The following is a 24441-nucleotide window of genomic DNA, read 5'->3' as shown; positions in this document are numbered from 1 at the left end:
TAACCGTTCCACATTCCTCTGACCATCATTTCTAACCATGTGGATGTTGTGTCGCTGAAAACTACCATTCAAGTATTGTCATACATTCCCAGTTGTGATGCCAAACACGTTTACCCATTCACGTCTTTATCTGTTTTAGCTGAACAAATTCATTTCACCAAACGCATCCACAACATCGAAGTCAACGAGCGCCAGTCGGCCACCTTTGAGTGTGAGGTGTCCTTTGACAACGCTATCGTTTCATGGTACAAAGACACCTGGGAACTGAGAGAGAGCCCTAAGTACAACTTCAGAAGCGAGGGCCGAAGACATTTCATGGTCATCCGAAATGTGGCCATTGAAGACGAAGGTGTGTAGAGCGCCATCGAGCCCAAAGGCCCGTCACAAAGCCCTTTCGATTTTTTCTCTCATTGTTTTTATGGCTTGAGTGTTAAACGTCTTCATTAATAATCCCGTGTAGGCGTGTACTCAGTGATTGTGAGGTTGGAGCCCAGAGGAGAGGCTAAGAGCACAGCTGAGCTTTATTTGTCTGGCAAAGGTAAAAGTTCACTGTCAGGCAGCACTTTTTTCTGCTTCTGTCCAGCTTTTATCTGTTTTAGTGTTTAACGTGTTGTTCACTCTTCCCCTTTTCACAGAAATTGAATTAGCAATGGTGCCCTTCGGTAAGTATTTCATTTCGTCAACAACTTTAATTTTTCAGGAACATTTTAGGAAATCCTCTTGTTCTATGTCTATGTCTCCATCAGTTTCATCTCTGCAGACATGTTTAGCCTAGCTTAGCACAGAGACAGGAAGCTGGGGGAAACTTCTAGACGGTGTACCAACAAAAAGCTAGTATAATCAACATTATGTTTACAGCTATTCAATGCTATAGAAGCTACACACAGTTTGGATATCCAAAACTATGCTTGCAGTTGACTGATGTTATTGTAGCTACAATCTGTTAGCATATCTAACATTATGTTAACTGTTTGTAGTTGACTGTTATGCTACAGGTACAAACAGTTAGCCAGACGGCACCATGAACAGCGTCCAAGGCACTCTTTTTGTTTGTTAGGTCTCATAAGGACTTACGTCTCATAACAGACCAAAGCCAGGCAGTGTTGTGGTATGTTATGGTAGCTACAAACAGTAGCAGTTACCGGATCCATCATTATGCTAGCTGTTTGTAGCAACTTGGTGCTATCTATATCTTATACCTTCCAACAACTCTGGCAAATGTTGGGAAACAGGAGGATTTTCCAAAATGTCAGACTGTTCCTTTAAATACAGAACAGTTAATATCAACTATTAATATGACGTTTGTTCTAATACCACTGTACATGGAGTCCTTTTCTTAAATAACTGTCGTATTATGATAGTTTAACAGTTGTATTATGGTAGTAAAGTCTTGGTATGAACCATATTTCATATTCTGTAGATGTCCCAGACTCCTCAGTTCAGAGGCCTGAAGTGCCTTCATCAGTGGCAATTCAAGGTAAGACTGGAATCAGGAGCGGGGTTCAGTTCACTTTGAAATCTGTTTATCAGGAAAGTCATTTTTTTACCATGCAAGTTTAGAACAAAACCCCCCAAACCCCAAAGAAGGAATCAGAAAACTGACTCTGCGAATCTTTATGAATCTCTGACTAAGTCCTTGAATTTAAAGGCGCACTAATAAAATTCACATTTTGACCCAAATATAACATCATAATGAAACAGACATGTTTTTTTTGTCTTTTAAAGAATCTGCTGAATTCTATCATTATGAGGAAGAGATTGAACATAGAGGTATTTACTGTGTGTTTTTGTACTTCATCTGCTCACATCCTCCATCCTGACAAGATTTTACCAAAAATAAATGAGTTTAACATTAAACTGATTATCTTTGTCATAGATCTAAATTACAGATTATATTTAACATTTATGATGTAAAAACACAATTAATTGACTTTTTCTTTTTTTTACTGTTGTTCTTAATAATGGGAACAAAATAATTTTGTTTTCTGAAGAATCAGCTGAATATTCATATCACTATGAAGAAGAGGTGGAGGTGGAGCAGAGAGGTACTACATGTTGTATTTCTTCTTCAAATTCAAATGTCATCCTCTCCATCACCATCCAAACTGTCTGAGCAGATCTGGGAAAAACAGAATAAACAATAAAACAATAAGGATTAAGAAAATCGTGATGTGAAAAAGTGATTTGTTTTCTGAAAATTAACTGTAAACAAATAAGATCCAATTAAAATAAAGTCATTGATTTATTTATTTTTCAGGTTAATTCAATCTCAATTCAAAGAGTCTCAGAATAGGGGTTTACCCAAATCTGTTCATCATAACATCATCATCATGACTGATCTCTGCTTTGTAAACGTTGTTTTTATTGCCAACAAGAAGGCACATGCAGATTTAATGTTTTACATGTTCTTGTTTGTTTATTTGTGTCCAACATTTGAGGATGTGTTCTTCTTTTTTCCTTCTTTAACTTTCATCCCATCTTCCATCTCTTCATCACACACTCACTAACTTCCTGTTGTGTCGCCATTTCACCGTCAAAGTCTTTTGTCCTGTCGACCTGGAAAATTTAAATTTAAACTTGTGAGATAGTTTATGGCTGCTCAGGATAAAACTTTGCACTCGTTTGATTGACTCTCCAACAAAAAAGGTTAACAGTAACTTTAAACCAAGGCTCTGGCTGTGGGTCTCCTTGACCCTTTGGGCCCCTAGGCCTGTGCCCAGTAGGCCATTTCAGTAATCCATCCATGAAATCAGTGTATTTTTAAAACTGAAAGTTTAGCCAGTTGTTTTAGTCATAGCTCATTTAAGAGTGAACTAAAGGTCCTCTGAGACGACAAGACAGTGACTTTGTTAAACTGTGAAATTATGTCATGAGTTTCCGTCACCGAGCACAGACTCACGTTTGTTGTCTTCTGTCACTTTTGTGGTTGCCACACCTTCAGTCGAGTATCAAAGCTGGACAGAAGAGACGGTAACACAACAGGTGTCCACAACCAAAGGTATCAAATCACAGTAACACACAGGAAGGAAGTCGGTTATCTGTCTTTTCATACCTGTGTGTTTGAGCCGCTCCTAACCATGGCTCCCTCTTAATGTTCTCTGTCTTTATTTTTGAGATTTCTGTCCTTTACCTCGTACGTTTTTGTGTTCATGACTCTCACCCTTTTCTATTTTCTTTGTTTGTCTTAATCGTTCTTCTTTTCCATAATAACCTCTATTGGTTCCTTAACTGCAGTCTGAGGTCATTGTTTTGGCTTCTGCTTACCTCCTAAATCTTTTAATTTCTTACCCCAAATGCATGGGTGAAGATAATCAGTCATGGTTATTATTTTCCTTTGCATTGAATTTCACTTCTAAGTGGTCTACTGGTTAGCATGTACATTTTGCAGTTTGCACTTTCAACAGTTTATTTCTGATTCCTTTTATGTCAAACCACACATATACTACACATTATTTAAGGTTTGTGTTCGTACACAAACACAAGGTTTTATACAGCACTGATTTTTCACCAAAATACTAGAGATAATTAGGCCTTTTCTAGAGACTTCATGCTACGATGGAATAAGCAATTTGAATAAAAACATTACATTTCATCCGTTTGATCTTTTAAAAGTGAAATGTTGGTTTTACTGCAGTAATGTGGACTTCAGAAAGTGATTGTTTCCCATGATCATGATTCTGGATGTGTTCCTGTGTTTTTTTCACTAGCTGCCAGAGTTCCCATTGAGGAGACAGTGGAGACCAAGAAAGTTGAAACGAGAGCAGAAATCCCAACAAAAGGTACTGCAGACCTGAACGTCTTCCTGATGTAGCTAAGCGCCCTGTCCTGCAAAAAAATGCAATCTTATTTGTTCGTCCTCTGCTACTAAAATCTTTGACTGTTTTGTCCTGTTTCACTTTGTCATTCCTGTTTTATTTCTCTTTTATTTATGCTACAGACGTATTACATTATCTACTGTAGTTGCTTTTTGTTTTTTTCTCTTATTATCTTCTGCTACGCTTCTCTGCTTCACCTACAAATGCACAGCATCTCTCATGTGATGCTAACACAATCAGTGTCTTTTAAGTTCCCAAAGCTGAGAAAAAGCCTGAGGAGAAGCTGACACCAGCTGTGAAGGAGCCATCACCACCAAAAGGTACCAACATGCCTCTGATGTTGGCATGTACCTGTTTTTAATGCATTCATTTTTTTTACACTTTTGAAATAGTTCCTGTGTATTTAATGTAATTGTGTCTGTGTGAACTCTTACTCTGTAACCTCCCGTAATGTTTTTATGTTGTGAAATTTCAATTTCAATTCCAAATTTTGAAGTACCAGAGGCCAAAAAGCCAGTTGAGGAAAAGATTGCTGTAGTTTCAGTCCCAGAGAAGAAGGAAGTTCCTGCTCACAAAGGTAGAGATGTCTGATTTCTATCATCTCTCTACTGAACGTCTTCCATCTTTGCTGATGACACAGTCCTTAGATTGACTATTCTACTTTGATGCGGTTTGACCGTTGTATTTGTTCATATTCAGTTCTGTTCCTTTTGTCGTGTTGTTTTCTTTGATTTTTTACATGTGTTTGAATGTATCTTAAAAGAACCAGAGGAGGTTAAGAAGCCTGCTGCTGCTCCCTCACCGCCCGCCGAGAAGCCTGGAGTGCCAAAGAAAGGTACTTCACTTTGTTCTTCCTGTTGTGTGACATCTTATCAAGCGTTAGTAGCAGCTTACTTGTGCTTAATGCTACGTAGCTTCTCACCTCTTAATGTCTGTCTTGTCTTAATTTTATTCTGACTTTAATCTTACTGTTTGTAATTTGTGTTCTCCTGTATTTTCCATGTAATAATGTTGTTAGTTTCACTCTTCATCAGTGTGTCTCTTTGTGTCATCTCACTCTTTCGAACGCCTCTTGATAACTCTTATGTGCTACCACGACTCCATGCTAACATTAGCCAATGTTTGTGTTACTTACCTGAAGATGAGCCCAAGCCTCAGGTACCAGCTGAGCCCAAAAAAGTGGCACCTGCAGCTAAGCCTGAGCCTGAACGCAAGCCCAAACCAAAGGCAGAGCCTGAACCAAAGCCTAAGCCCACACTGGCTCCCAAAGCTGAACCTGAAGCCAAACCTTCGGCAAAGGTCGAGCCGGAGCCTGAAGCTAAGCCGGTGCTGGTAAAGAAGCCGGCGACACCACCATCCAAAGGTATTTCCTGCTTTGTTTGGATGTGTGACACTGTGTGTATGTTTCTCTGTCTTGAGTATTAAGATGTCTTAACTGTGTTTGCTTAGCTTCAAGCGTGGAAGCGAATCTTTGACTTTTTGTGTGTCCTGAATGTCTTTGCTCTTATCTAAACCAAAAATGTTGCTTTAAGTCCCAGAAGTGGCTACAAAACCAGAGCCGGCAGAGATCAAGCCTGAACCGGCAGTAAAAAAGCCAGAACCAGATGTCCGACAACCAAAACCAGAACCAGAACCAGAAAAACCAAAACCAGAAGTCCGTAAATCTGAACCCCCTGTGACAAAGCCGGAGCCTGCCGTCTCCAAGCCAGAACCTGCCGTCTCCAAGCCAGAACCTCCAGTTCCAAAACCAGAACCCACGGTGACACCCACACCTGAGCCGGCAGTGAAAAAAGCTGAAGTGACAGTTCCAAAACCAGAACCTCCAAAGACTAAACCAGAACCGACGCCCGCACCAAAAGAACTTCCGAAGAAAGGTATACAACATCTTTCTTGAGATGAGGCTCCCAAGTTTTTCTTAATCTTCTTAACTCCAACACCATCCAACTTTAACTCATCTGATTTTCTAATACTGCTTCTTGATCCTTTTTGTGTTCAGTTTGGTTTGTGCAAGCAAACTCCTTAATCTAACCGTAACCCCTCACACTAAACCCAGTGTCTGTGGTGTGTTTGTTTTGGTTTAACGTCTGGCTCACAGAGTTACTGTGATGTTATGATGGAGCTGCACATTGCGTTTGTCAGTTTTAGTTGAGTTTTTCTTACACTCGATAGAGTGTTGGGGTTTGTCCATCTCTAACAACACTCTTCAACTTGAAATCATTGTGAGGCTTCTAATGTATGTGAATGGTCCTCTTTAAAGTTGCTGTGGAGGAAAAAATACCCGAGCCTCCAAAAGCAGCCAAGAAAGCAGAACCTGTTGTTGTTCCTCCCAAAGAAGAGCCTACAAAGAAAGAGAAAGGTACTTTCTTGTCTCTGATGGATCTTCCTTCAGTAACAAGTTCAGGCTTTGTTAGCATCTGTTTTGTTTAAACAAGCGGGGTTATGTTACTCAAATTACCATGAATTATATTATTTTATTGTATATTAGTATCAGTAGGTTTGGCGACAGATTTTTCAGCAACTGATGATTCCCATTGATTTTGGTGCCACCACCTGACCAAAATTTCCACTTGTACACAAAAAGAAATTAAAAGATCTCACAGCTAGATTACAATAAAATGTCTCATTCCTGCTCTCCAGACGATGAACGCATTAGATTTTAGCCACCTTCAGGACAAACTAGCAGCACTTAAAGACATTCTGCTTAAAGAAGGGTAATTAGAGTAAAGTACTCCCCGTTATGTTTGAAGTATCCTTATTTGTGCGCCAGCACATTTTTCTGTTCTTTATAGTCATGTCTTTTGCATGTTTTGTGTCAAACCCTCTTAAAGCTTTGAAGCCCAAACCTAAACTCGTACCTGAAGAGGTGCCTGAAAAAGTACCTCAGAAGGTGTTTGATGAGGTAGTTGTGTTGGAAACTGAACCTGAGAGGCTGCCTGATAAAATACCTGAAACAGTACCTGAGCGACAGCCTCCTGTGAAAGCTGAGGGGAAGGAAAAAAGCCCTGAGAGGGTCCCAGAAAAGGTACTGGCACCTGAGAGAAAAGTGGAGGAAATTCCAAAGATTGTGCCAGAAAAAGCACCTGAGAAAAAAGTGTCAGAGAAGTTTCCTCCTGAGAGGAAGCCTGTGAAGGTGGCTGAAGAAGAGAGGGCTCCTGAGAAGAAGCCACCTTTGGAGCTTCCTGTAGAGGTTGAGGAAGTAAAACCTGAAAAGGTGTCTAAGAAACAAACCGAGGGGATCTCTGTAGATGAAACAGTTCCCACAAAGACCCCCGATAAAACACCTGAAAAGGTGCCTGAAGCTAAACCTAAACGAGATGTAGAAGAAACTCTTCCTAAAGGTACAGCTGAGGCAGACCTCAACTCTTTATATCTTTCTTTGTGTCGTCTCCATGCATGTGAACCATCAGCCACAGTCCAGTTGCAGCGTATACATATATATCTGGCAGTATATGGTGCATTTTGCAGCACATCTAAATGTATACTCAAAAAAATTAAATAATGGTTTAACTTGCACACAGCAGGAAGACCAAGTCTTGAATTGAAGGAAGAATCTCCATCATTTAAATTGTTAATTTTGTCCAACAAAATGTCACAAAAGCCACAAAAATATTTTGTTTAACTTTAAGCTGTGATCAGGCTGAATACCCTTTGTCCACCTCTTTTACTCAGCAACAACAGAGTACTTGACAAGAGAACTTGAAATCGAAAAAATATTTTCTATCTTCAAAGCCATTTGTAGTAGTAATACTAGTACGAGTAGAAATATCAAAAAAGACACTGTGGCAGACAGAACAGAAATGTATGAATTTTAAACATATTATAATCACATTCAAATTATGGCTTAAAGACAACGTATCTAATTTCACCTTCAAACTAACAAACATCAGTTGATTAATTGCACTGAACAATGAACAGAACTATTTTTTTTGAGTCTACAGTAGATGTTATGTCAGTGAATCACCAAATATTCATCCTGAGCTGTTTCTTCAAAGGGTCGTAACATCTTACATCCCTCTTTGATGTCTTACTGCTTGCTGTGTTTTGTGTTATTTAATGTATGCTGGTCATTTCTGTATGTTTGTTTGACTGTCTAAATTCTCTTCTTTTAAAATTATCTTTTACTCACACACCATCTTGGATTAAAAACTGATACAACAATTCTTCAAAAGAAATAGAAACTAAGAAGATTGAGAAGATTCTGCCCACAGAGGTTGAACAAGAGAAAAAAGTTTCTCCTCCAGAAAAAGGTACCGATCATCTGAAAACATGGAGTACTTTAACCACATCTTAATCTTTAACTCTTGATGATAATACACAACAGGTGAATTATCACCTCAGACATTAGCCCTTTAATAAATCTCTGTGTTGTCTCTTTCTAACACTGATGCTTGGTCTTTGTGTTTTGTCATCACCTCTTGGCGCCGCCACATGACGCCTCTTCTTCAACACCTCTTATAACTTCCAGCAACTACGAGTCTTGTCAAGATCGAGCAAAGGAAAGGAGCTCAGAAGATACAGGAAGTTTATTATGTGGAGGAGAAAGTGTCCTCCACAGAGGAGCTGTGGGAACACGAAGGGGTGGTGGAAGAACATGCCGAAGTGTTGTACGAGGACGAAGTGGCTCCTCTAGGCGAGACAATAGTGTTATCAGAAGTAGATGTCTTGAGTACAACAGAAAAGGCGAGTCAAAGAGATCAAAAGTCTGAATTGAGAGGCGAGGTATCTGTTACTGACACTTCAAAGAGGAAAGAAAGCAGGTTGACTAAACACAGAGTCGTACCGAAAACACAAGAAACCATTGTTGTAGTCCGGGAATCTGAATCTGACAGAGACAGGGAGGTCACAATGCTGCAGGATAAACCTACAAAAGAAAAAGTTGAAGAGGAGTTTTTTATCAAGACGATCGAGTCACCATCAGAGGAAATCACAGATGAGAGGAGAGACAGCATGTCAGTCAGACACCTGGCGGACAAGAAGGTTTCTAAAAAAGAAACCAGTGTTACAGTCAAAAAGGGGAGAGAGATAACCATTAAAACAGAAAGCAAAGAGAAACAAGTGAGAGAACCAGAAGTAAGAAAAACTGAGGAAACTACTACAGTCAAAGAAGTAGAGTTAATTACTGTCAGCACAGAAACAAGAAAACAAACTGAAAAGCTGGAAATTGAAGGAAGGGATTTGACAAAGGTCACCTATGACAAATCAATTGATCATGACGTCAAGATAATATCAGCTGTTCCAGAAGAACAGTACAGTAGAACTGAGGAAATTACAGAAATTACAATTGAACCGAAAGAAGTCATAGTTGAAGACAAACCAACAAAAGGTGTCCCCACTCAAGTGAAAATGGTAGACGAGGAAAGTAGAAAGGAGGTAACTCCAGTTGTATCCGGCTCCAAAAAAGATGAAAATAGTGCACTAGGAAAAGTGTTCATAGAGAAACATGAGCCAGCTGAAAAGAAACAAGAGAAGAAGCTAGAATCTGATGTGATAATTGATACAAAGAAGGAGAAAGTTGCTGAGAAAACAAAGCCTAAAATAGAGGTGACCCCCAGGTTAAAACCAAAAGAGTCAGTAACAGATATTGAGCTAAAGAAGCCAAAAGTGATCGAACAGGAGACTGAGTTTGAGTCAGTCGCTGCAAAAACTGAAGCAAAAAACAAGAAAAAAGAGGAATCCAAAGATGTCCCTCCTCAGAGAGGTGATACTGAAAAGAGAAAAGAAGACGCAAGTCTTTTAATCGAGGATATGGTTAAGACAAAACCTTCTGTCCCTTCAAAACCAGAGGAGAAGAAAAGGATTTCCCCACAAACAGCTTCCAGAGGTACAGAGAGAAAATCTAACATCATGTTAATTTTCATCTTTAACTTTTTCATATGACTCCATGTTTGGGTATAGTCTTTGTTCTTTTTTATCCAAAATCTTGGGAAACCCCCAGGGGTCATCGTTTCAGCCTCAGTCCATGATCAAGCTCAGTTTGTCTCTTTTCATTTGTAAACGTCTCTTTATGTCATATTTTCATCTTCATTTTGTTCCCCATGATTTCCATATTATATTGCTCGCCTGTTACTTTTTTTTTTATCCCTTCGTGGTTTCTTGATCTTCTTTCTTCTCTTAAATATTATCTTGCCTAAAACAAAAACTGATTATTCTTTAAAGAAACAGAAGCCAAGGCCGAGGTGATTCCCACAACCATTCCTGCTGCTTTGTCTCCTGAAACACAAGTCGAGATAAAAGGGAAAAAAACAGAGAGAGGTACAACAACATCACATTTCCCTGTCCTTGATTGTCAACTCCTAGTACTTTCTTATTATCTCTTTGTTTGTCTCCACACGTTTGTTTCTGTGGTTTTTTTCCCTAATCTCTTGGCACCGCTACATGGTGCTTTCTCTTAACACCTCTTAAAATCTTTCATCCTCAAGCGGCCACCCCTGGTCTTTTAAAGGCTGAGGAAAGAGCAGCAATTCAGAAGATCCCGAAAGATTTCACATCAGAGGAAGCATCCTCTGCAGAGAAGGTCATGAAAAGAGAAGAGGTTGAAGAAAAAGCTAAAATGTCTCACAAGGATGAAGAAGAAATTGTGGGAATTAAATCTTTGCCGCAAGAAAAGATTTTACGTCCGATTGGAGAACCTGATGAAGTGCCTGAAATGAATGGTGGTATATCTGTTATTGATGGTTTGAAGGCACAGGGTTTTAAAACAAGATTCACCCCAAAATCTAAAGCAAAAGTCAAACCAGTCAGACTACAAATAGATTCACAATCAAACGAAAGTGAATTGGCTGAAAATAACATTGAAGAAACTCAGTCAGCAGTGTCTAAAGGTATTGCAAAGAAAGAAATACAAAAGGACAAAGGTGATTCTTTGAAAAATAAAACATTTGACAAGAAACCAGAGATACACAAACAAACTCAGGAAAAAGAAGTCACAGATAAAGAATTACTGGAGGAAGACACTGAGACTGAAAAACGAATTAGAACAGATGAACATGTGAGAGAAGGTGTAGGACTAACTGACACATTACAAAAGCCAGGTAAGGTTTATACAAAGAAAGAACAACCATCTAAACAAAAAGAACAGACAGGAGATGTAGAAACTGATGACTTTCAATTGAGGGCACTCACGGAAAAATACCAAGACATGAAACAAGAACAAGAAAGAAAGGACGGAAAGTCCTCAGGTAAACCTGTGATGGAGTTATCCAAAGAAAAGTCATCATCTGAAACACTGTCGACTAGCAAGCTTTTGCCTGAATGCATTTTGTCCAAAGTAGTTACACTTAAAGACAAACTGGTCAAAGTCAGTCCTATGGAAGGAACAACTGAGATAAAACCCAACAAAGAGACATCCATTACTCCTACAATAAAAGTCAAACATCCAGAATCACTGTCAGAGAGAGAAACCATAACTGATCATACCCATCAAAAACCTGAAATCTTGTCAAAGGGCAGGACTCTAAAAGATGCAGCTCAGAAAGTGAGATGGCAGACAGTGGTTGAAGATGAGGACCAATTCAAGGTAGCTATTTTTGACGACAAACATGTTCGAGTTAGTCCAAAAGAAACTGAAAAACAGTCCTCCATTAAATCTGAGCAAGATGGAGAACCAAAACAAACAATGTTACAGCATTATACCCCAGAACAATATACCATTAAAGAAGAAGACACTGGTAGTAAAGAAAAAGCTGCTGAAATAGAAAACATTCCTCCTACAAGACCAATTAATTTAAAAGAAAGGGTACTGATGTTAAGAGAATTCAAAGTCCAGCCACAGGTGGTTACAACTGAAGATAAACAACACATTATTCCTCCAACAGAAGAGATAAAAACAAGACAGGAACAAACTGAAGGAAAAGCATCAACTACTCCGGTTGTTGAGAAAACGTACAAAAAATCATTGACAGAACAAGAGAGAAAAGTGCCTAAAAAGGAAAAGGGACCTGTGTTAGTCAAATCTGAGGAGATTGCAGTTAAAGAAGTTCAGTTAAAACTGGTCACAAGTAAAAACCAAACATCTAAAACTGAAATTGGAATTGTTATGTTAGAAACACCTCAAATAGAGGTTCCACTGAAAGAGAATGAACAGAAGGAAGTGAAATCTGAAGACGTTACAGTTGAAGTTCAGTCAGAGGTCAGAGAAGACAAAATTGACAAATTTACTGACAAATTTATTCCCACTGAAGAGCAGAAAACAAAGATGAAGAAAATTTTAAGAAAGCCTTCAATTGAGGAGAAAGAAAAGCCAGAGGCTGCTCAAAAACAGAGACAGCAGAAGCAAATCAAAGGTAAACGTGACGATATCCAATCAAAGATGATCAGAATTAAAGACGAAACCGCTGTCAATCCCACTCAAGTAAAGGAAGTAACAAAACAAGAACTAATTACGAGAATTATTACTCCTGTGGATTGGAAACAAACTAAACAGGAACAATCTGAAAAAAAGTTAAATAAATCTGATGAAATGATAGACGGATTTACAGAACAATGTACTGTTGACAAGTCAACATCATTAGAGCCAGATGTTTCCGGAAAAACTAGTAAAACTTTAGAAATCATTCCTCTCGAGGACAAAGTAGCTAAAAAGGAAAAAGGTCTCGACAAAACCAATAAGATTAAAGACAAAGAATTTCTGTCAAAGACAGATAGACAAAGAGATAACATTTCTCCAAATGAAGTGAGGAAGCCAACAAAAGAGGAAAACATGGACAGTAAGTCTTCAGTGAACACAGCTAAAGAAGCATTAATAGCAGAGGATACTTCAAAAACATATGCTAAAACAAAGAAATCTGTCAGGGACATTGCAGGGAGTAAAGAATATGTTAAGCCAGAGAGCATTTCTGCAAAGGAAGAACTATTGCCAACAGAGAAAAAAGAAATGCCATCTGAAACTGAGATTACACTGAAAGAAGTTCAGTCAAAGATAGTCAAAGCTAAGGACAAGCTCCCTAAAGTTGCTAAAACTGCCACGGATACTCCCATTAAAGAAAAGAAACAAGAAGCAAGAAAGGAACTTGTTGGAAGAAAAAGTTTAGATTTGCCTTTGATGGATAAAACAATTGCAATTGATACGACAGAGAGTAAATCAGTATCTACACAACAACCACAACAGAAATGTATCAACTCTCAAGATATTAGAATTATACAAGACCAGCTAAAGGTAAGCATAGTTAAAGATAAAACTTTTAAAGTTTGTCCTCTTAAAGGAGCTTCTGAAAAACCTGAAGAAATCAGAGAAACTGAATTTGCAGCAGTTGAGGAGGAAATTCAAGTGGCAGATGGTATTCCTCTGAAGGAATCTATATCCATGAAGGAGAGACGACAAAAGTTAGCCAAAACTGAAGAGGATGCAGACGAACAGATCCCATCAAAAGTCATCACAGTTAAGGATGAAATTGTAAAAGTGACTCCCATTGAAGATAGGACACCAAAAACAGCGGCACAAATTAAAAGTAAAGTCTCAGATGCACCTGAGGTTGAGCTAGAAGTACCGTATGCAGAATCTTTGGTAGAGGAAGATACTCAAGAAAAATTTGTTAGAACTCAAAAAACGAGAAAATTGGGTATTCATAAGACTGAACCCAGCTTCTCAAAGGAAGAAACACCAAAGATAAAGAGATTACAGAAGTTACCAAAGACTAGAGATAAAATAGATGAACAATTCCAGTCAGTTGTTGTCCCAATTAAAAATCAGGCAAAAAAAGGCCAAACACCTCAGACTGAAAAGGAGAAAATAAAACAGAAACAGGAGCAATTGCTGACCGTTGATGCTGCCAAGGCAACTGAGCCTGAAGAAATAGTCAAAGGTGATACATCAGAACCTGTTTGTCTTTGGAAAGATGAAGCTCAAAAAGATAAAAGGCCAAAGTCAGCCACATCTAAAAAGATTACATTTGAAGAAGTCCAGACCAAGACAGTCACAGATGAATACGCTAGTGTTACACCTTCTGAAGCAACAAAAATCAACCAGGAACAAGTTGAAAGAATTACTTTACTGGTACCTGTGGTAGAGGAGGCATTTGAAAAACCTATAACAATAAAAGATGAAGATGCTAAACAAGATATTCCACAACAGATGATCTTGTCGGATGACATGATCAAAGACATTAATTTAAGGAAAGAAAAAGAGATTGTAGTTGAAGAAATCAGGTCCAACTTTGTCCCTGTTAAAAGTATAACAAACAAAGTTGCTACCATTGAAAAGAAGGCCCTAAAAAGACAGAAAGAAATTGACAGCACAGCCTCAGAGGCAACTGTGTCTGAAGTAACCTATTCAAAGTCTTTGGCAGAGTATGATGCTCCAGAAAAATATGCTGGAGCTGAAAGAACTGTTAAAGACAGAGAAATAGGAAAGGGGGACATCAGTCAATTTGAAACCCTTCACCTAGAGAAAGAAACATCGCTTACCAAGAGAAAAAAGACAGGTGAAGAAATTCAGTCAATAGGAGATACAAACAAAGACAAAACTGCCAAATTTGCTCCTCTTGAAGAGAAGAAAACAAGGCAGGAACAAACTGAAAAAAAGGCAGAAGTGGAAGTAAAAGAGAAGCCAGATGACATTTCTCAAGAACAAATTAAAAGAAAGGAGTCAGTTACAGCTCTTCAAACATCAGAGATAATAAAATCTCTAAAAGAGGAAGGACAAAGTTTGGGTCAAAGTACAAAAACTTCCCTTGAGGAAGTGCAGTCCAAGACAGTTGTAGTAAAAGATGAATATGGTAGTGTTACTTCATTTGAAGTAACTGAAACAAAACAGGAACAAGTCGAAATTAAGTTGTCAGTGGCACCTGTGATGGAGGTTGCATCTGAAAAACATTTCATAGTTAAAGATGGCGATGTTAAATCGGACACCCTCCAAAGATGTATTATTCCTCACAAGCTTGTAAAAGACATTGCATCAAGGAAAGATGACATTTGTGAATCTGGTGAGGTTTCTCTTATAAGACATTCACAGAGTCCAGAGTACACCAAGGAAAGTGTGGACATTTCAGCTGAAAAACAAGAGATTACAGATAACGACACTCAATTAAAAGAAGTCACAAGTCAATTTAAAACGGACAAAATTGCATTTGTTGATGGTACAATAGCAAAAAAACAAAAACAAACATTTGTAGGAGAAGATGGTAAGACAGAGGCAGTTGTCAAAGACCATTTACCAAGACATGAGGAAGTTAAATATGAAAGTACATCTCCAAAGAAACCAGACTCTCTAAAAGACCAGGGGCAGGTTATAGTTGAAGGCATTCAAACAGACACAGTTAAGGACGTTTTTCTCAGTGTTACTACGAATGTAGAAACAGAGCCGGAACAAATAGAAAGAAAGGCTTCAAGGACACCTGTAATGGATGTTGCTTATGAAAAACCATTAATTGTTAAAGAACAAGATATTATATTAGATTCCCCACAAAGGTATATTTCCCCTGATAACCTAGTAAAAGACATTAAATCAAGAAAAAAGGAAGCTTACATGTCAGAGGATATGTCCTTAAAGACGAAAGAAGAATCCACACTAGATAACAGACAGAAGTTATATCAAACTAAAAAGAAAGTGCAAGAAAGCAAGTCGAAGGTTGAAATACTTGGTGACAAAAATACCAAAGTTACTCCAGTTAAAAGACAAACAACCAGAGCAGAGTACACCACTAAAGAATTACTCCGAGGCCAAGACACTCAAACAGAGTTTCCAAAAAAGACTTTGCGTGAAAGTGATGAATCTGATGTTATAGTAGAAGAAATTGAGTCAAAGATAGTCTCAATTAAAGATAAAACAGCAACAGTTAGTCCTATTGAAGGAACAAAAATTAAGCTGAATGAATACATTGAAAGAAAAGCTTCTATAACGCCTGCTACTGAGGTGACATCAAAAGAATCACTTATAGCAGATGATAGACCAGAAAAATACACCAACATAGAAATTCTCAAAGAGTGTATCACAACAAAAGAGGAAATTAAAACTATGTCAGCTAAACCAGCCTTTAAAGATAAAGAAGAATTGGCAAAAACAGCCACTGTTGGGGACCAAGCTGCCAAAGTTTCTTACATAGAAGGAATGAAAGTAAGACAGGAACAAGTTGAAAAACAACCTGCAGCTACATCACTGTTGGAGGCAACGCCAAAAGAGTCATTTATTGAGCGAGATGCTTTGAAATTGGCTAAAGCCAAGGAAGTTAAGACAGAGACAATGATAGGGAAAGACAACATTATCAAAAAGTTTTGTGAAAGTAAAAAAACAGAGATGAAAGCCATTGAACAAGAGCAAATCAAAGGAGAGCAGTTAGCTATACCCACAAAAATAAGTGAGGAAATGTATCAATCCCAAGAGATGGTTGATGAAGCAGTGAAGATTTCTGAAAAATGCAAACCTGCAACGACACAGCTAAAAGCTGATATTGATGTAATGCGTTGGTATGAGCCCACAGTGAGAGAACCCTCAGTAACAGATAAAACCAAGGCAAAGATGATTGTGAGAAAGACTACTGACTACAAAACAGACTCTCCAGAATATAGGGAAGGTGCCAACAGGAAATGGAAATCAGACGTTGAGCAGTCTTGTCTGAAAGCAGATGTACAATACATCCCTTCTCAGGAAGTTGAAACCACAAGCAGAAAGGAGGGAGAAGCTCAAGGGCTTCAGTCCATCCTAGAAAAGAGCGTTTTGTCTTTGGAACCAGAAGGAAAAGATCATGTCTCACTTCAAGAATCTTCAAGAGGTATAGAGGGAAAAATGTTATATGTCACGAGCACGTGTTTTTGATCTGAGCACCAAACATCGTTGTGCACCTCCTCGTTATCGTCCTCTTAGGGATTTGTTAGATTCATACATCTCTGTCGTCATCATTTCAAGAGGATATCCATGTCATATCACCCATTGTGTTTGGGCACAAACTGTGTTCTTGCTCATTGTGAAGAACTGTCATACTGTCGACTGAGACAGTCTCTTTTGGTTGCTTATCACCTGATATCTAAACCATCACAGTTTCATGTTGTATGTTGGATTTTTTGTTTGTAATTCTATGTTTGTTGTGTCCATTATGTGTCACTGTACCTGTGTGTATCGAGAGAAAATGTTGATGAGGTGAGATATTTTTGTGGAAACTTCTTCCATCTTTAAAATCAGTCAAAATCATGTTTTCATCAAGGATTGTCTTTGTTCTCTTTGTATTGTTTGTCTTTGTATGGTTCAGTGCTCACTCCATCAATCTTAATGAGGTTCTGATTGTCATATAATTTCATTTCCAAGTTCCTGTGAAGGAGAAGGAGTCACCACCACAAGCACTGGTAAAGCCAGCTGCTCAGCCAGCTGCTCCTCAAGAAGGTATCCTACTTCTCTTCAAATGTGTTTTGGTGTTTACGTCTGTGTGTATATGTGTGAGGGTTTTCTGAAGGCATTCGTAAAAGAATGTCACCCTTGAGCAAATATGAATCTTTGAAATTTTATTCTGAAGAAACCCAAGTCATTAAAGAGAGAATAGAATAAATCAAACAAGGTGCTTATGAACATAGAATAGACTATAGAATAGATTTTGGTTCTTTTTGGTGTGAAGCTCTCAGATCTTGCATGTAGTGTTCTGTGGAGAGCTTTCTGATGAATTCCCTGTATACCTTGTACTTGAAGAGAGCAAACCGCAGGCTGCTGTAAAAGTTCAAGAAGCTGCCAAAAGGCCTGAAGTCACTGACAAAACCAAGAAGTTGGAGAAGAGAATTACTCCACAAGAAGAAACAAAGCCAGGTATCCAGACAAAGATTCTAAAAGATTGCATACCAACACCTTGTGCGTTTTGTTTTGGTGATACTTTACAATACTCCAATTCCCTATTCTTTTTACATTTGAAGTGACCAAGCCACTGCCTGCCATGAAGGCTGAAGAACCAACCAAGATAGTTGTGGAAGAAGAAAAACCAATTGTTGTAGAAAAAATTGCTCCTAAGACAGGTAGAGATATTTTAAAGACTGAGAGGGGAACATCCTCTTTGTTGGAGTTGTTTAGTCTTTTCCATCTTTTTCACGTCTTATTTCATCACTGCAAATGTTGACCATATAACTACCCACTTGTGTGCTTCCACTGTTGTTGTTGATTGGGTTGTCATTCTGTCTTATCGTGCTCGTTATGATCTTTGGCAGCAGTGGTGTTGCATTGTTGGTCTTTTCATGTTGTTTGTCCTGTTTTGGTCCTTAATTCCAACACGAGCATGTCACATTTGTCCCTGGACACAACTTAATTTCAGCTCTTTATCTTCACTTATGATACATTTCTCATGTCATTCAATTAAGTCATGTGATACTGGACTCCTTTGCTTTGCATCTCAGTCACAACCTTATCACATGTGTCATCCACATTATATATTAAAATATTTATTTCTTAATGTGTTTGATGACAAACAGTTTTGTATGGTCTTCCCAATTTTTTGTTTAAATTGCTGTTCATAATTAAATAGCCTTATTAACAACTTTCTAAACTATACCTCTGTATTAGATGAAACCAAAGGACCCGTCCAAGCACCGGGAGGAGTCAAGAAAGGTAGGAGCCCCGCTTACCTCTCACTTTACCTTAGTACATACAGCACACAGCAAGGTGTGCTCGCAGGACTTAATCATCTGTAAAGCTGTAAAGATACACCTCCTGATTCTGTTGCAGCACCCAATAGTTCCCCCAAATCTAAAAACTACACCATGTTCATGGTTGTGTTTCAAAACGTCAGTTGGAGATGTTGGGACACTAAAGGGTGCAAAAAAAGAAGGAAATTGACCACTGATTAGCTCTGATTGGCTTAATACATACAGTGCAAATCAAAGCAAACTTTCTCCAAAAATGTTTTAATTAATTATGTCAAATGTATATACACATAGTATATATTTTTCTGTAGTACGTTGTCTTTTCTTGTGTCTTTGTGTTCTTGTTCTTCTGTATCTGTTTTGTTTCTGTTACTGTTTTTCGAATTAGTTTTATATTAAAATCATTGGGGATAGGATGTTTTAATTTTTATTTTCTTTGTATTTTAATATTTATTTTTCTAATTGTCAAAGTGTTAAGTATGTAGATGTGTTTGTACAAATTGTGCTGTCAGTTAAGTGTCTAATAAGTGATGTCAAACCTTTACTGCCTCAGAAATGGTTCTGCACAAAAAAGGTACAATTCAGTCGGAAGAGGATGGGACGTTTGAGATTCCCACTTTGAGGAAAACAACAAGAGTCATGAAGGAAGTGGAAGAGGAGCAGGAGATTATCCAGCTGAAGAAAATTCCATCAGTTCAATCTAAAGAGGCTGAAGTAGAAGAAAAGCCTCAGAAGGTCACCAAGACCACTGTCTTTAATGTTGAGGAGATGGTGCATAAAGAAGAGGCTGTTGAGATGTCAGTCACCACCAGGAGACGTGTGGAGGAGAAGAAACCTCGAGACAAAGCAGATGTAGTGAAAAAGCCAGAGATTGTGAAGCCTAAAGAAGAGGAACAGAAAGAAGCTCCTAAAGATGCATGGACCCGCCAGAAACCCATCCCAAAAGATGAGAAACCAGAAGATAAGATTTCTTTGAAGAAAACTCCCAAGGCACCAAAGGATGAGGAACCTACCCTTCCAAGTGCAGCCTTGAAGAAAGTGAAAAAATTGCCTTCAGATGAAGTGGAACCAGAAGTAGTCAAACTAAAACCATTTGAAAAGCCTGTTAAACCAGCTGAGGAGCCAGAGAAAGATAAGAAGGACAGGCCAGACAGGGAAAGTGTGCCTTTCCAGAAAGGAGACAGGATTCCCAGAGAGGTGGAAACCAAAGAACCTCCAAAGAAACCTGAGAAAGCTTCTCCGGAGGTAAAGGAGCCACCAGCCAAGGTGCCGAAACCAGTAGATAAAAAGAAAACACCAGAGAAAGAGCCTGAGGAAGTCAAGGTGCCCACAAAGGTGAAGAAAATTCCAACACAGGAACAAGAGATAGAAAGTATCAAGCTGAAGCCCTTCTCCAGGCCTTCCAAAGAGGCTGCAGAGCCTGAGAAGAAACCAACAGAGGAGAAAGAGAGGAAGCCAACTGATGACCTGCGCCGTTGTCGCACAAGTCCAGATGAAAAACCAAAAGAACGAGAGCCAGAGGCTAGACCCAAGAAACCTGAGATCCCAGAAACTACAGAAAAGAAGCCAGAGAAGCCGAAAGAGGTAGGAGCAGTTACAGCAGAGAAGACAGTGACTCCTGTGCCAGCTTCTGTTGAGAAACCTGAAAAGGTTCCTGAGGAGCCCAAGCCTCTGCAGCTGAAGAAAGGAGTCATACCCAAGGCGAAAGAGGAGAAGGAAGAAGTGGCTCTGAAGCCTGTGCAGCAGCTCAAGAAGGTTGAGCTGAAAAAGACGCCATCTCCTAAAGTTGAGAAGCTTAAAGAAGCAGAGACAATCCCTGTTGAGAAGAGGCCGAGTGTTGATAAACTCAAAAAGATTCCTAAAACTGTTTCTCCGAAAGACTCTATTGAAGCTGTGACTCTCAAAAAGGTCCCAAAAACGCTGTCACCAGAGGAGGAGAAGGCTGCAGAAGAAGCAAAGCCTGGTAAAGGTAAAGTTCCTCTTGTGAAGGAGGTCTCTCCTGGAGCAGTGCAGATGAAGAAGGTCGCCACCCAGCCAGAGGAAGAGATATTTGAAGAGGTGTTTGTAGCCGAGGAAGAGGTGGAGCAGGAGGAAGAAGAGGCCTGGGGCTGGGAGCTGGTTCCCCGGGAGAGCTATGGTTCTGAAGATTGGGAAGGTGAAGGAGAGGAAGGTGCTCTGGAGGTTCCAGGGGTGACCAGGAGAGGTGAGATGGTGGCAGCCCCAACTCGTAGGGTGACGGCCGAGAAAAACCCATCCTTCATGCCTTCAATAATCTCCACCCATTCCCACCATCATGCCTCCATCTAAAACATCTTTACCTCATCACATCTTAAGTGTGACGCTCTTAGTCTCTTGTATTTATGTTAATTATCATTCTGTGTGTCAGTCTGTCTGGTCATATGCATTGCTTTCTGTCATTTCTGTTACGTCATTTTTGTGTTTGCCATTTCATTATCATGCCATTCCCATCCATCCAACATATGTTCTTCCCACTCGTGCCATCTTTACATTTGTTATTCCATCTCTTCATGGTGTAAAAGCTTCATCACAGTAAAGTTGTAATTATACATTATTCATCAATTTATGTTTTGTCTGTCTTCGTTTCAATGTCATTATTTCATATATTTGCCATCACTTTCACTTCATATTCCCCTATCCATTTGAGTGGACATTACATATCTCCCGGCATTGGCATCTTTATGAAGACATTGACATATAATTACATTATGTACAGCAAATTAATTTGAATTGTTTCTGAACAGAGGGACAACCAGCAGAAGAAGCAGGAAGAGGTAGAGGTAGAGGGCTGAAACGTAAGTCTGTCATCTGTTCTCACCAAGAAAAGATATTACGTTCTACATCTTGTATGCTGATGCCACAAAATGTGAAATCATTGTTTGCCTTCAATTTGCAATTCAGCCAAGCAGACCCCGTCCCCTGGAGAAGGCAGGGGCCGCGGCCTAAAACCTGGCGGAAAAGGCCCCTCACCACCGGAGGAACCCTTTGCAGGATTCAAGCTCAAAGCTGTGCCACTGAAGTTCATCAAGAAGCTTAAGGACATCGTGTTGCAGGAAGCCGAGTCTATTGGCTCGTCTGCTGTGTTTGAGTGTGAGGTCTCGCCTTCCACTGCCATCACTTCATGGATGAAAGATGACAGTAACCTACGCGAGAGCCCTAAGCACAAGTTCACCTCTGACGGCAAAGATCGCAAGTTGAACATTATTGATGTCCAGCTGTCCGACACTGGTGAATATACCTGTGTGGCCAAGAACGCCGGCAAGGAAATATCATGCACAGCCAAGCTCATTGTTGAAGGTATTTTTTAAAAAAAAATTTCTGCCTTAAAATAACAACAAAGATACTTGGGGTCCTGAAGGCGAGAAATAGTATCTCTCATGATCTGACTTAAGCATTCACCAGTGTCAAATTTCTCATTGCCTTTTTATCTCATCCCAGAGCTACCTGTGAAATGGATCAAAGAGCTGGAGGAGGAGACTTCAGCGCTGAAAGGTCAGCCTTTGTATATGACCTGTGAGTTGAACAAAGAGAGAGATGTGGTATGGAAGAAGAATGGCGAGGTCCTGAAGAAACAGGCTGGCAAGATTCAGATCAATATCATTGGTATGCAGCACGCTGTGACCATCCAGAACTCCACTGAGGCGGACACTGGTTCCTACTCATGTGAAGTGGCCGGCCAGGAGGATGTCAAGACTGTAACAAATGTCAAAGTGATTGGTAAGCAAAAGAGGACACTGTACATATCCCAGTGTAACATACATCAATACTGGTGCTTTCTAAGGGATGTATACTGGAATGGATTAGGGCAGGAATAGCATTCCTAGTACTTGGGGGCACCATGTTTGTCTCATTCTTGTTTTCAATTTAGATGTTACCATAAGACATATAATCCAGAAACATTAAATCACTTCTTATTTGTATGTTGATGTCATACAACAATATGTTTCAATTGTTTTGAACAACATTATACATCTTGATGTCCCGTCCAAAACTAAATGTCCTGCAGGTAAATTCAGATATCCACATATTCACAGCTCAGACACTGCAAATACAGATTAGGAAGAACCTTGGGATTCTCTCTCTAAACAAATCTTTGAAAACTACCTCAAATTAGATCAACTAAGCTATAAGACTAAGCCTGTTTTAGCTCCTCTACCCTGGCTCAGACTACATTTTAGTAATATTTAGTATATTAATGGTGCATTGTGTCTTTAATGGTATGATGGACACTTATTCAGTAATGTTTCACTCCGACAGAAATCATCAAAGATTGGATTGTGAAACCACTGAGAGACCAGCATGTGAAACCGAAGGCTGCCGCTACATTTAAATGCGAGCTCTTCAAGGACACTCCCAACTACAAGTGGCTCAAAGGAGAGAATGAGATCACTCCTTCTGACAAGGTTGAGATCAAGAAGGATGGAAAGGAGCTGACGCTCACCATCAAGAACTGTCAGCCTGATGACGTAGCAGAATATGCCATGGAGGTGGAAGGACGCATCTACACTGCCAAGTTAACACTAGGAGGTTTGTCTATCTACTTACTTACCTTTCTATTAACGGGAGCCACTCGAATACTTCTATAATATCTTTCTACATTTGGTTGATATTTCTGAGTACTAATACAACCTCCTTCTCAGAGCGGGAGGCTGAGATCCTGAAGCCCCTGGCCAGCGTTGAGGTGGTTGAGAAGGAAGATGCCATGTTTGAGACAGAGATCTCTGAGGAGGATGTTCCAGGGGAATGGAAGCTCAAAGGAGAGGTTCTGACCAGATCCCCGGTAAGACTGAATGGACTTGTTTTCACAAAGTGCCACATAAGTCTTAAAGCATGTATTTCTACATTTAGATGTACATTTTCACCACTTTTCATATGTAAATGTGCTGTAATGTATTCATCAGACATGCGACATCCTAATGGAGGGTGCGGTGCGTAAGCTGATGCTGAAAAATTGCCAGTTGGATCAGGCCGGAGAAGTGTCCTACCAGGCCCTGAACGCTATAACCAGCGCAATGCTCAATGTCAAAGGTAAGGGGTACTCCATGTATGTGGGATCGGAATTTCAATGTACCATGATTTTAGGATATTAGCTGTAAAAATAAAGGCGTAAGGTCCGAGGGCAATAAAATAAAGCTTTATGGCATGTGAGAGCGGACCTTAGATCTTTATTTAATAGGATTGACGAGTCAAATTCATTATCTGCACAAGGAATTTTGATATGGGATCCCAACTATTTCCAGTGGACGAAGTGGTGTCCTGTATTTGTTGTTCTATTTGTTGAACAGTCTGTTCAATGGAAAATGTAAACCTGTCTGCTGTTCTGTCAGATTTGACATTGTGTGAAAATGTGTGTAGTGATGTCACTCTTAGTTTATTTGTACTGTCTGTGGGTAAATGTTTTATGTTACATCTACGTATAGTGGCCAGTTTATTAGTTATGCCATGATCACAAATGGGTCTCTCCACCAGACATGAAATAACATTGCTTTAGTTTTACCAAAAATAATGGGATTCAGTTGAACAAACAGGAAGTAACTGGTGAAGATTTGATGAAAAGCAAGTAGAAAGAAGAATGGCCTGAAGAATGAAGATCCTGGTTAAATTCTGGTAAAACTGCAGTCAGAATTTGATTCCAGCTGATCAAGATGGTGGACTGATCCCCCTCCTGGACAACATTTTTGGTGAATGTTTCAAACACAAAGAAACCTTGTTACCCGGAAGACGGCGTTCCTTGATGACTGCATTTTTGCCTTCATTACATGGAGTCCTTCAATGCCAAAGGTATTTTTGAACAATCCCAGGAAGTCAAAGTGGCGTCATTTTGCTGAGGTGACCTACACAACCTGAAGATGTCTCCTCAAGGCTTTATGTAGGATAATATGGGATGAGCTGTGTATACCATCAATCTAGTTGGCAACAAGCAATGGCATGGGGTTTTCATGGTAATACCCCTGATATCCCTGTGGTATGATTCCATTAACTTCTAGAGCCATGGAGTGGTACAATCCAGTTCTCCATACAAGGGGGCACATGGTAAACTGGCCACTGCTGTAGACTGTTG

The 24441-nt window shown here is 39.4% G+C and overlaps 1 protein-coding gene across 1 annotated transcript in view; it reads left to right on the top strand.

The window, feature by feature from the left end:
* ttn.2 (titin, tandem duplicate 2) overlaps positions 1-24441 on the top strand; it is a 211554-nt gene that overhangs the window by 74013 nt on the left and 113100 nt on the right. Inside the window, exons 82-110 of the mRNA XM_070914051.1 lie at positions 140-349; positions 461-538; positions 636-662; positions 1421-1477; positions 1726-1770; positions 1992-2045; positions 2942-2998; positions 3708-3779; positions 4067-4135; positions 4312-4392; positions 4579-4650; positions 4957-5178; positions 5348-5689; positions 6073-6171; positions 6644-7153; positions 7985-8062; positions 8281-9636; positions 9972-10067; positions 17050-17124; positions 17425-17538; positions 17643-17741; positions 18283-18327; positions 18916-20565; positions 21125-21175; positions 21282-21677; positions 21819-22097; positions 22638-22907; positions 23021-23160; positions 23282-23408. Of these exons, the coding sequence (XP_070770152.1) occupies positions 140-349; positions 461-538; positions 636-662; positions 1421-1477; positions 1726-1770; positions 1992-2045; positions 2942-2998; positions 3708-3779; positions 4067-4135; positions 4312-4392; positions 4579-4650; positions 4957-5178; positions 5348-5689; positions 6073-6171; positions 6644-7153; positions 7985-8062; positions 8281-9636; positions 9972-10067; positions 17050-17124; positions 17425-17538; positions 17643-17741; positions 18283-18327; positions 18916-20565; positions 21125-21175; positions 21282-21677; positions 21819-22097; positions 22638-22907; positions 23021-23160; positions 23282-23408 (6771 nt within the window). The remainder of the gene's footprint in view (positions 1-139; positions 350-460; positions 539-635; positions 663-1420; positions 1478-1725; positions 1771-1991; positions 2046-2941; positions 2999-3707; positions 3780-4066; positions 4136-4311; positions 4393-4578; positions 4651-4956; positions 5179-5347; positions 5690-6072; positions 6172-6643; positions 7154-7984; positions 8063-8280; positions 9637-9971; positions 10068-17049; positions 17125-17424; positions 17539-17642; positions 17742-18282; positions 18328-18915; positions 20566-21124; positions 21176-21281; positions 21678-21818; positions 22098-22637; positions 22908-23020; positions 23161-23281; positions 23409-24441) is intronic.

Source organism: Enoplosus armatus, chromosome 11 (genome assembly GCF_043641665.1).
Source record: "Enoplosus armatus isolate fEnoArm2 chromosome 11, fEnoArm2.hap1, whole genome shotgun sequence".
In the NCBI taxonomy this organism is placed as follows: domain Eukaryota; kingdom Metazoa; phylum Chordata; class Actinopteri; order Centrarchiformes; family Enoplosidae; genus Enoplosus; species Enoplosus armatus.
This window is presented reverse-complemented; position numbering and strand designations above follow the sequence as displayed.